The 12,592-nt window shown below is 50.3% G+C and overlaps 2 protein-coding genes across 2 annotated transcripts; both read left to right on the top strand.

Annotated features, from left to right (window-relative positions):
* Positions 1 to 2,416: 2,416 nt before the first annotated feature.
* LOC309891012 (olfactory receptor 14A16-like) lies at positions 2,417 to 3,349 on the top strand (the record flags this gene model as incomplete). The annotated part of the gene is made up of 1 exon (XM_082785408.1): positions 2,417 to 3,349. One exon carries the CDS (start codon positions 2,417 to 2,419, stop codon positions 3,347 to 3,349), a length of 933 nt encoding a protein of 310 aa, XP_082641534.1.
* A 5,998-nt stretch (positions 3,350 to 9,347) lies between these two features.
* Positions 9,348 to 10,322, top strand: LOC309891026 (olfactory receptor 14A16-like; the record flags this gene model as incomplete). Its single annotated transcript, XM_082785420.1, has 1 exon — positions 9,348 to 10,322. The coding sequence occupies one exon, from the start codon at positions 9,348 to 9,350 to the stop codon at positions 10,320 to 10,322; it is 975 nt and encodes a 324-aa protein (XP_082641546.1).
* Positions 10,323 to 12,592: the final 2,270 nt, after the last annotated feature.

Here is a 12,592-nt window from a genome sequence, read left to right on the forward strand (position 1 = left end):
TGGCCTTTCCAAAGGTCCTAAACCCCCTTTTTTCTTCCTAAGCTCTAGCCACAACTGTCTGTTCAGCTCTGTGTTCTTCCACACTGGCTGGACTTTGGGCACGTGAGGATGGAAAGTCTGCTCCTGAGCCTTGAAGATTTCCTTCTTGAAGAGTGTTCAGCCTTTCTGGACTCGTCTGCCCTTCAGACCTGCCACCCAAGGCACTCTGCCAACCAGTGTCCTGAACAGCTCGAAGTCTGCTTGTAGAACGCCTCATCTGTCTCCTCATCCTGGTTTGGCGGTCAATAAGATATCCCCACCAGGATGCCTGCCTTGTTGGCCTTCCTACTGACCCTGACCCATAGGGACTCAATATTATCATTCCGAGATTGAAGTTCTGCAACATCAAAATGCTCTCTAATATAGAGAGCCACACCACCACCCCTTCTGTTCTGTGTGTCTCTTCTGAAGAGCCCATAACCACTCATTGCAGCACTCCAGTCATGGAAGTGGTCCCACCGCATTCCAGTGATGGCAACCAGGTCACAGAGTGCCTTTTATTTCTTTTATTTCTTTGCTATTGAGTAATGGCTACAGTTATATTATATTGTACATGCAATAATAAAATCTCTGTTTATGGCCCAGAGGAATTAGGCACTTCAAATGTCACTCAGAGGTCACTCTGATATCTCCAATATCACCTGGTGTCTGCATCTGAACAACTCCCTTCTGCTCTCTGTCTCCATTCAATATCCTGGGAGCTGAGACAGGCAGCTGACATGCAGCTGCCTGCTTTGTGCCCACCTGAACCAGGTCAAGAGGAATCCCAACTCGTGTGGGTTGTGTGTGGAATGGGAGAGGAAGCTGAGCCCCATTCTAGCCTCTGGACAGCAAATAAAGAAGTAGATGCCTTGTTTTACTCAGTTGAAACACTTCCGTCAGCAGGGGGAAGGCAGGTCCCTCCCTGTCCTTGCACGGCTGTTCTGCCTAAAACCAGGACATGGAAAAGTGATTCTTGGACCTCATAGTTTTTCTGTATGAGGAATAACAGTGCTGGAATAGTTTCCTTCTGAAGTAGTGGGAGGGAACATCAGTGATTACTTCAGTTGATTCCCCTGGAGGCCCAGGGACATGTCAAGAGCTCCCTGTGCTGATGAGCTGGGCTGGGCTCCTGGGCCCAACGGGAGCTCCTGGCAAGCGGGCAGCACTGCAGAGAGACAGCTCTGCCCAGGAGCAGCTCCTCTGCACAGTGCAGCAGGGCTGGGGACACTGCCTGCAGGGGACAAGGGCAGTGAGAGAAGGGAGGGAGATGTTAAAGGCAGTGTGGAGGGGGGATGCTGAGAGCTCACTGCAGGAGAAATCTTCACAGCCCTGAACAGGGTAAGTCTCTGGCTGCAGGGCAGCACAGCTGTTGTTCCTGGTGCCATCTCCAGATTTGCTGGCAAATCCCTCAACCTATGGGAGCTTTCAGGAGGACTCTCAGTGTTTGGATAAGAGGAGAACAACAAGCTCCGGAACAGTGATTATCTGCCATAAATAACTGAAGGACAGGACATGATGTTTCTTTCTCACAGGGCTGGCTGCAGCCAGGTTGCAGTCAGGGGTGTCCAGGGCTGTGGTGCAGAGCAGGGTCCCTGCTGTGCCCCAGGAGCTGTGTGCTGGGGGAGAGCCTCTGCTGCCTGCCAGGCTCAGCACTCAGCCTGCCTGGGGAGCTGCCCAGGGCACTGCAGGGAGAAGCTGTAGGTGGAAGGAGCACCCCCTCCCCTGGCAGGACAGGGCAGGGTCCTGCTGTTGCCCAAACGCTGCTTCCTGGGGTAGGCAGCTCTCAGCTCTACAGCACCCCCAGGGCATCTCTGGCGGTGATTTTTGACAAGATGGACCAACTCCTGCACTACCTGCATGGAAGGCACTCTCTAGAGTCTCTGCTTTCATTTTCCTGACCTGAAGAGCAGTCAGGAGAACACTAATAGAGTTGTCTGGTTGTGTCAGTCACTGAGGCTGTTAGATGCCTCTCACTGAAAGAGATCTGTAGGTCTGTGAGGAATCTCACAGTTTTCCTCCACACTCTATAACCCTACATAGTTCATTGTTTTGTGACAGATTTTTAGATGTCCTTCTCAGCACCTAAAACACTAAGACACCTGTGTCCAGTGGGCACCTGAAATCCATCCCCACTGGTTTTCAGCAGACGCTGTAGGGCAGTACTGACTCTGGCTGAGCCCACAGAGGATCTGTCTGGTCCCTCTACACCCATAGGAACTAAAACTGAGCGCTAGAGGCAGGAGCACATCTTCCTCAAAGGGAAGGAATAGTCTGCCTTGCTGAGGAGGTTTCGATGAAACATAACATGTAACTATAGGTATTGCTCAGAGAAATATCTCTAACTTGTTCTGTGTCTTTTCCACCACTGACAGCCATCCTTGCTCTGAGGCAGCAAATGTCCAACAGCAGCTTCCCCACAGAGTTCCTGCTCCTGCCATTCGCAGACACACGCCAGCTGCAGCTCCTGCACTTTGCGCTCTTCCTGGGCATCTACCTGGCTGCCCTCCTGGGCAACGGCCTCATCCTCACAGCCATAGCCTGCGACCACCACCTCCACACCCCCATGTACTTCTTCCTCCAAAACCTCGCCCTCCTCGACCTGGGCACTATTACCACCACTCTTCCCAAAGCCATGGCCAATTCCCTCTGGGACACCAGGGCCATCTCCTATGCAGGTTGTGCTGCTCAGGTTTTTTTCTGTTTCTTTTTCCTTTCAGCAGAGTTTTCTATTCTCACCATCATGGCCTATGACCGCTACATTGCCATCTGCAAACCCCTGCACTACAAAACAATAATGAACAGCAGAACTTGTGTCAACATGGCAGCAGCTGCCTGGGGCATTATTTTTCTCTATGCTGTGCTGCACACTGCCAATACATTTTCCCTTCTCCTCTGCCAAGGCAATGCCCTGGACCAGTTCTTCTGTGATATTCCCCAGATCCTCAAGCTCTCCTGCTCAGATGCCTACCTCAGAGAAGTTGGGCTTCTTATGCTTAGTGTCGCTGTAGCATCTGGCTGTTTTGTTTTCCTTGTGCTGTCCTATGTGCAGATCTTCAGGGCTGTGCTGAAGATCCCCTCACAACAGGGACAGCACAAAGCCTTTTCCACATGCCTCCCTCACCTGGCCGTGGTCTCCCTGTTCATCAGCAGTGGCACATTTGCCTACCTGAAGCCTCCCTCTATGTCCTCCTCTTCTCTGAATCTTTTGCTGGCAGTTCTGTACTCAGTGGTGCCTCCAGCAGTGAACCCCCTCATCTACAGCATGAGGAACCAGGAGCTGAAGGATGCAGTGTGGAAAGTGATGACTGGAGTGTGTCAGAAACAATAAATGGCCTGTTTTCTTCTACATATCACTCATAATATAACTCATTATATTCCCAAATGTTTGTTTTCTCTGAGTGTGCCTTGCTGTTTTTTTCTTTTTCTTTTTTTTTTCTTTTTTTTTTTTCTTTTTCCTTACTTATGGAAAAGACATAACATTTTTCCTCCCCTTCATTTTCATATTTGCCTGCTTGAGTGACTCCAAGACTTGGTGGAAACAATGAGCCAGGCTCTCTGTATGTTTAAATAAAAGAAAGGACCCTGTAGTTACTTTCTTGCCTGAGATCCTTCCTCAGACACCTGTGGGGGAACTGCAGGGGCACTTGTCTGTGTTCAGAGGTGGAGGGGAGAAGAGTCCTGGCACAGCAGCATTGCCAGGGAGCCCGAGGGCTTGGTCTGTCCTGGGGTGCTCTCTTTCACCTCCCACACTCTCCTTCAGAGCCCTTCTCTTGCTGTGAGTTCTGATTGCTCTTGTTGCTTGCTCATTTGTGCTGCTGTGGGGAAGTCCTTTGTCCACAGGCCAGGGTCTCTAACACAGCTGGCTCCGTACCAGCACCTCCAGCATGAAAGGGGATCTGGCACTGAGGGCAGTGCCTGAAGGCTCAGCTCTTCTCCCACATCTCTTCTCATGGATATTGCAAAGGAACCGACTTAAAGGAGGCTCCTTGCTTTGCTTGTTTCTCTGTGGGCTCAGGGTGACGGGATCAGCTGATCACCAAGGATCAGCTATTAGGCAGGGAGGGCTGATTTTGGAATTGCCTGCTGGTGTCTGGCACCCATAGAGATGGTGACTTCACTTGCCTGTATCCACAGCATGCAATAGGTGTGAAAGTGGGCAGGTGTCAGGGAAGTGCAAGTCACCAGGAGAGCCCGGGGGATTGGCAGGAACAGTGTGTGCCAGGGAGTCAGCAGGACATGGAGCCCACAGAGCATGAGCATGTCCAAGGTGGAGGCACCCAGAGGTAAGATGCTAAACCTGGGATGGAACAGGCAAATGAGAGCTCTGCAACTTCAGGGAACACAGCAAGCACAGAGAAAGCAGTCTGCTGAATTAGTTGTTAAACCTCTGGTGAAATCTCAAAGACTAGATTGAATGAATCACCCCAAAATGTCTCTGCCATTTGAAATGAGTTGGACTCAATGAGCTTTTTGTGTCTCTTCTACAAGGGGAAGGCGAGGAGGTGAGGTAATTTGCAGACGTCAGCAGCAGGGACACTGCCACTGCCCTCCACTTTTCCACTTGCTGCTTTGGGGGCATTCCAGCCTGGGCTGCTCTGCTGGGCTGGACTGGGTTGGGGAGAGGACAGGGAGGTGTGGAGAGCTGGGGAGGGTCTGGGCTGTGCTGGTCTCCTGGCAAAGACAAGGAGGAGCAGCAGAGCAGGGGCTGGGCTGGGCCCTTGTCCTCTGGACACCCTGGCAGATGCTGCCCCAGGGCAATGGTCCCAGAGCAGCCCCTCACAACCACCTTTCCCAGCACTGGGCTCTTGACCCAGCTCACACAGGTGGTTTGTTTCTACATGGAAGGACACCAAATGATTACATCAGGAATCCACGTTTGCCTTGTCCATATGACACTGCCCATAGTATTGGTGCAGTGAGATGAGCCTGAGTGAACACAAGTGCCAGGAACTATTCCCTAAGGTTGCTATCATGTGGACAGACAGAGTCTCAAGGTCCCTTCTCTTTAGAGGTATGGTCTCCTGGGAAACCAGCTAAATAAAGCAAAATTAGACATCATGACTTTCACACCAACTCCTTCTCTGTAGAGTTCTCACCATTTTCCTAAAATTCATTTCTTGATTCACTTTTCCACACAGAGATGGGCATTTCCTTCAGGATGCACTGGTGTTGCTAAATGCTACATGGGGAAACATGAGGGACTGTGCAGGGCATCCCCTGCACCCACTGCTCCTGGGGGGGGAGGACGTAGGCTGGGAAGAGACCTCCTGAGCACAACTACTCCTTGTAGCCCTGTGGATGCTGGCTGTGAGGTCACTTCTGTCCCAGCCCCTGGCTGGCCAACAGCAGGGAGGCAGAGCCTCCGGGGTCATAAAGGCCATTAGAAAGCTGCCCCCGGCAGGATGACACGTATGGGAGGCCAGGGGAAGGCCAGGAAAATAAAGTGGCAGATTGGTGGAGAGAAGACTGAAGTGGCTAAGAGAAAGGAAAGATTTGGAAGAGAGAAAAGGGTTTCAGGTAAGGGTGCTGATGCTGGAAAATATTCAAGTTTGGCAATATTTCTTACTTGCAACCTTAGGACATACATGTAGTTCTACCCGAAATGCCATCCCTCACCCTGAACAAATCCACTGCTCTAATCCCCAGCATCAAATCCTACCTTGAACTCAAACTCCAAACACATCTCCTGTTACCATTAGTCTTAACCTATTGATCACCCTTATCTCAGGCCTTTAATTTCGATTATTAAATTCACAGTTTTAATAGCAGCCCTTATCCCCAAACAAAGCAGATAATAAAACCGTAACCAAAAATCTAGCCCATACCTTAAACAGTAACTGGCTACCCAAAGCAGAACACCAAAGCCTCCCTCTAAGACTCTGCCAAATCCCTAAACCTGGAAAGCAAGATCTAATCCCTAGACCCTAACCTGAAGACCTAACTCCCAAATCCCTGCACTCTGATCATGTAATCAAATCAGGTTGGCCCCAAGAGCCTGATATAGATCTGGCCAGGTCATAGGGCTCAAGGAGATGGGTGGGGATGTTCTTCTGAGGTAGGTCACCTGTGCCTCAGGATCTCAAGAGGAGGCCCATGGCTGTGCAGGTGGGTGTTGGAGTATTGTGCCTAAGGGCCTGATAGGCCGCCTTCAGGCACATGGCTGGTGTATCATAGAATGATAGAATATCCCGAGTTGGAAGGGACCCATAAGGATCATCGAGCTCAACTACTGGCACCACACAAGTCTACCCAAAAATTCAGACCATATGACTGAGAGCACTGTCCAAACCCTTCTTAAACTTCAGCAGGCTTGGTGCCGTGACTATGTCCGTGAGGAGCCTGTTCCAGTGGGCGACCACTGAAAATAATAAAATAATAAACAAAGAAAATAATTTGGTGCCTGCCCCTCCATTCTCCCTCATGAGGAAGCTGTAGACCACGATGAGGTCTCCCCTCAGCCTCCTCTTTTCCAGGCTGAACAGGCCAAGTGCCCTCAGCCGGTCCTCATACGTCTACCCCTTAGGCCCTTCATCATCTCTGTAGTCCTCTGGACGCTCTCCAATAGTTCCACAAAGAAACCCATGTGAGCCTCACCCATAACCTAAATCTCCCCTCTTTTACTTTAAAACCATTCCCCCTTCTCCTGTCATTAATTGATTGAGAAAATAAAATAATAATAAAAAAAGCCCTCCATCTTTTTAATAAGCCCTCTTTAAGTACTGAAAATTTGCAATGAGGTCACCCCGGAGCCTTCTCATCTCTAGGCTGAACATCCCCAGCTGTCCCCTGGGGGTCAGTACTGGGTCCAGTCTTGTTCAACTTATTCATCCTAGACAATGCAACAGAGTGCAACCTTAGCAAATGTGCTGAAGATACAAAACTGGGAGGAGGGGCTGATACTCCAGAAGTCTGTGCTGCCATTTGGAGGGACCTCGGTAGACTGTAGAGCAAGGCAGTGAGGAACCTCATTAAGCTCAAGAAAGGCAAGTGCAAGGTCCTTCTCCTAGGAGGAATAACCCCATGCATCAGTAGAGGTTGGGCGGTGACCTGTTATAAAGCAGCTCTGCAGAGAAGGACAAGGCAGTCCTGGTAGACAGCATGTTAGCCATGAGTCAGCAATGTTCCCTTGCACCAGCAATGTTCCCTTGGCCAAGAAGGCCAACGGTATCCTGGGGTGCATTTCAAAGAGTGTTGCCAGCAGGTCAAGAGAGGTGATCCTCCTCCTCTACTCAGCCCTGGTGAGGCCTCAACTGGAGCATTGTGTCCAGTTCTGGGCCTCCCAGTACATGGAACATGGAACTGTCCCAGTACAGGGACATGAAACTACTGAAGAGAGTCCAGAGGAGGGCTACAAAGACGACGAGGAGACTGCAGTATCTCTTATACAAGGGTAGGCTGAGAGAGCGGGGCTTGTTTAGCTTGGAGAAGAGAAGTCAGAGAGGGGATGTCCCTTAGAGGGGGATGAGAGAGATATGTTCTAGGGGAGTTTTATATATCTTTTTAGCTAAAGGTAAAGATCCCATGTTAGGGAAAAGGCAAAAAGGAAGTCAATATTTTTAGGAGGCATACCCTGACAAAATGCTAATACTTACATTTCCAAGTTCTCATGGAATCTATCTTATACAACGTCTGGCACCTCAGAGGTGCTGTACTTGAGAAGAAGTTAAGAGAAATCTCAACTTTTTGTATTGAAAGTTCTGGGCCCCATTTGAGCCTTAAGACAACAAACTGAGGATGAGATGTCTCAACTGAGTCCTTGTGATCTCTTGCCTCAGCTTGGGAAAATGGGATTCCTGCCAGTCACAGTCTGGGTGTTCTGCCTAAAAGTGGAAGAGGACAAGGTGATTCTTTGATGCAACTCCTCCTGATAGGAGAAATGACACTGCTGAAAGTAAGTGTCACTCCTCGTCTGACGGAGGGATCATAGAGGATTGCGTCAGCCTGTTTCAAAGTTGGTTCCCTGAAGGCCCAGTGACAGACATCTCAAGGGACACAAGAGAGGGCAGGGACAGTGAGGCCTTGGGATGGAGCTCTGCAGCTGAGCTGGGCTGGGCTCCTGGGGCCAAGGGCAGCTCCTGGCAAGCGGGCAGTGCTGCAAGGAGACAGCTCTGCCAAGGAGCAGCTCCTCTGCACAGCACAGCAGCAGGGCTGGGGGCACTGCCTGCAGGGGACGAGGGCAACTGAGAGAAGGGAAGGAGATGTTAAAGGCAGAGTGGAGGGGGGATGCTGAGAGCTCACTGCAGGAGAAATCTTCAGAGCCCTGAACAGGGTAAGTCTCTGTCTGCAGGGCAATGCAGATGCAAGTATCCTGGGGGTCTCTTCTACAGTTGTCAGTTCCATGGCTGGTAGTCCTGAGGGATGTGTGGCTCTAAACTACAGTAATATAGGTTTCCTGGCTTATATACTGGCTTCTCCAGTGCAGAGGATGGGGCTGTTTCCTGGATCAATGATTTCCTGCCTAAACTGTCAGAGGGGCAGGACATGAGGTTTCCTTCTCACAGGGCTGGTGGCAGGCTGTGAAGCCAGGTTGCAGGCAGGGTGCCCAGGGCTGTGGTGCCGAGCAGGGTCCATGCTGTGCCCCAGGGGCTGTGTGCTGGGGCAGGGCCTCTGCTGCCTGCCAGGCTCAGCACTCAGCCTGCAGAGGAGCTGCCCAGGGAGCTGTGGGCTGAAGCTGTGGCTGGTAGGAGCAGGTCAGGGTCCTGCTGGTGTCCAGAGGCTGCTGCCTTGTTCAGACTGCTCACAGATCCACAGCACCCCAGGGGCAACCTTAGGCGAGAACAAAAGGAAAGGCCAGCACATGCACTAACGGAAGGGAAGGAAATCTCTGGTGTTTCTCATTTCTTTTACCTGCTTTGAAGGAGAGTCATGGGGCATGATAATGGAGTTGTCAGGCTGTGTCCTTCACTGAGGCTTTCAGAGCATGACACTGAAAGAGAACTGTAGGTCAATGAAGAGCCTCAGAATTTCTCTTCACACCCCTCTCCTTACAGAGAACACCAACACCGCCTTTAGTGTTCCTCATGGGATTGCTGAATGTCCTGCTTGGAACCTGAAAATACAGGTGCCTCTGGCCACTGGGCACCACAGATTCATCCCAGCGCCCTTCACTGGATATTGTAGGGTAGTACTGACTTCTGCTAAGCCCTCAGAGGATCTTCCTGGACATTGAGGCACCTCAGAGAGAATAAAACAGAGCTCATAAGGAAGACACAGTGTATCTTGTTGAGGAGGAATCTCTGAAACACAGTAGCAGTTTTACTCAGACAAGTCTCACTAATGTGACTATTTTTCCTCCAGTGAAAGGCATCCATACCCAGAGGCAGCAAATGTCCAACAGCAGCTTCCCCACTGAGTTCCTCCTCCTGCCATTTGCAGAAACACGCCAGCTGCAGCTCCTGCACTTCGCGCTCTTCCTGGGCATCTACCTGGCTGCCCTCCTGGGCAACGGCCTCATCCTCACAGCCATAGCCTGCAACCACCACCTCCACACCCCCATGTACTTCTTCCTCCTCAACCTCGCCCTCCTCGATCTGTGTTCCATCTCCACCACTGTCCCCAAAGCCATGGCCAATTCCCTGTGGGACATCAGGGCCATTTCCTATGCAGGTTGTGCTACCCAGGTCTTTTTCTTTGCTGTCTTTGTCGCAGCAGAGTTTTCTCTTCTCATCATCATGGCCTATGACCGCTACATTGCCATCTGCAAACCCCTGCACTACAGGACAATAATGACCAGCAGGACTTGTGTCAACATGGCAGCAGCTGCCTGGGGCATTACTTTTGTCTATGCTGTGCTGCACACTGCCAATACCTTTTCCCTCCCTCTCTGCCAAGGCAATGCCCTGGACCAGTTCTTCTGTGAAATTTCCCAGATCCTCACGCTCTCCTGCACAGATGCCTACCTCAGAGAAGTTGGGCTTATTGTGGTTAGTGTCTGTTTATTATTTGGTTGTTTTCTTTTCCTTGTGCTGACCTATGTGCAGATCTTCAGGGCCGTGCTGAGGATCCCCTCGCAGCAGGGCCGGCACAAAGCCTTTTCCACATGCCTCCCTCACCTGGCTGTGGTCTCTCTGTTCATAAGCACTGCCACATTTGCCTACCTGAAACCCCCCTCCGTGTCCTCCTCCTCCCTGAATCTTTTGCTGGCAGTTCTGTACTCGGTGGTGCCTCCAGCAGTGAACCCCCTCATCTACAGCATGAGGAACCAGGAGCTGAAGGATGCAGTGTGGAAAGTGATGACTGGAGTTTTTGAGAAGCAAATAACTGCATGTCCATTTCATATCACTCTTAATGTAACTCATTAAAGGCCAAGGAAGATCTTGTTGTTTTCTTTTTTTCATTTTTCTTTTTTTTTTTTTTCTTTTATCTTTTTTTTTTTTTTCTTTTTGCTTTACTTATGTGGTGATATATTTTAAAAAATAAAAAAATCCTTTTATTTCCTCTTCCAGTTCGCTACTGAATGTCTCATGTGACTCTGAGACTTGGTATAAAAGAGGTGTATTTAATGGGCAATTAAATATTTAATGTGTATTTAAGTAAAAAGATGGTTCCTGCAGTGACTTGCTTGCCTGAGATGCTTCCTCAGAGAAAGGTGGTGGCACTTGGCTGTGTGCAGAGGTTGAGGGGAAAAGAGTCCTGGCATAGCAGCAATGCCAGGGAGCCCCAGGGCTTGGTCTATCCAAATCAGCTCTCCATTTCACCTCCCACACTCTCCTATGGAGCTCTTGTGTTGCTGCAAGGACTGATTGCACTTGTTACTTGCTCATCGTGCTGCTGCAGGCAGTCCTGTGTCTACAGGCAGGGACAGGCCAGGAGCTCTTCTCTAACACAGCTGGCTCCATACCAGCATCTCCAGTATAAAAGTGGATCTGCTCAGGGCAGTGCCTGAAAGCCCAGCTCTTCTCCCAAAGATGCTGTCATGGATATTTCAAAGGAACAGACTTGAAAGAGGCTCCTGGCTTTGCTTGTTTCTCTGTGGGCTCAGGCAGATAAGATAGGAGTGCCAGGATCATATTTTAGGCAGGGAGGGATGATTCCATTCCTGCCTGTTGGTGCCCAGCACCCATGAGATTTTGACTTCACTGGCCTGTATCCACAGCATGAAAGGCTGTCTTCCTGGGAGAGTCAGGGAGGACCAGCAGAGCAGGGGCTGGGCTTGGACCTTGTTCTCTGGACACCCTGGCAGATGCTGCCTCAGGCCAACGGTCCAAGAGCAGCCCCTTGCAACCACTGTTCCCAGCACTGTGCTCTCGCCCCAGCTCACACAGATGGTTTCTTCCTTTGGATATGGACACTAAATGACTACATCAGGAGTCCATGTTTCCCTTGTCCATATGAGACTGCATCCGGTGTGGGTGTGGTGAGATGAACCTGAATGAGCCCAAGTGCCATAAGCTCTTCCCTAAGGGAGCCAGCCATGAATTCCAGTGGGACAGAGAGAGTCTAAAGTTCACTTCCCATTGGAGGTACGGTCCCCTAGAATACCATCTGAATAAAGCAATCCTAGTCATCATAACTGTCATGTCAACTCTTTCTCTGCAGAATTTGCCTAAAATATGTTTTCCCAAAGTATATATAAAGTTCTTGAATCACTTTTCACACATGGGTGGGCATTTCCTTTAGGATGGAATGGAGTTGCTAAAGGCTGCATGAGGAAACGTGAGTCTGGACATGTAGAAGACCTTCTGAAGCATGAGGTGGTTGGCAGGTAGAGTACCCGAGGGACTGTGAACGGCATGCATCTGGTGCTCCTGGGGGGGCTAGAAAGAGGCTTCCTGAGCACAACAGCTCCTTGTGACCCTTGTGGATGCTGGCTCTGAGGTCACTTCTGTCCCAGCCCCTGTCTGGACAACAGCAGGGAGGCAGAGCCTCTGAGGTCACAAAGGCTTTCAGGAAACTGCCCCCAACAGGGTGACTCCTTTGGGGAGGCCAGGGGAAATCTGGGTGAATAAAGGTGGGAAATTTAGGGGAGAGAAGAGGGACTTGGCTAACAGAAAGGAAAGATCTGGAAGAGGTGAGAGGGGTTCAGGCAAGGCTGTGCTGCTGCAACACTTACTAGGAAAACATCCAGGTCAAGCCCTGGCAATATTTCTAAGCAGTAACTGTAAGCCTTACCACTACATCTAAATGCTATCCCTCTCTCTGCAAGGAATCCACTACTCTTACTCCTAACCCCAAATCTCACCTGGCGTGGGTGTTGCGTTAAGGGGTGTAGCTGATTAACCGTTACGGGCCCGGTCAGATTCAGGGTACTGAACCAGTTGGACATTCACCAAAAACACATTAGCCGTCTGGGGGTCCAGACAGACATTCACCATCAACGCATTAACGGTCTGGGGGTCCGTTCAGACATTCACCAAAAACGCATTAACCGTCTGGGGGTCTGTTCAGACATTCACCAAAAACGCATTAACCTTCTGGGGGTCCGTTTGGACATTCACCAAAAATGCATCAACCGTCTGGGGGTCTGGTTAGATTCAGAACACTGAACTATCACGGATAACCACCCTCACCCTCGTTGCATTAATGAGAGCTATTACAATGCAATCAAGTATGGTTTATTACAGCAACAGAT

The sequence above is a fragment of the Aythya marila genome (assembly GCF_965140915.1).
Source record: "Aythya marila genome assembly, contig: HAP1_HAP1_SCAFFOLD_154, whole genome shotgun sequence".
NCBI classification, from domain to species: Eukaryota; Metazoa; Chordata; class Aves; order Anseriformes; family Anatidae; genus Aythya; species Aythya marila.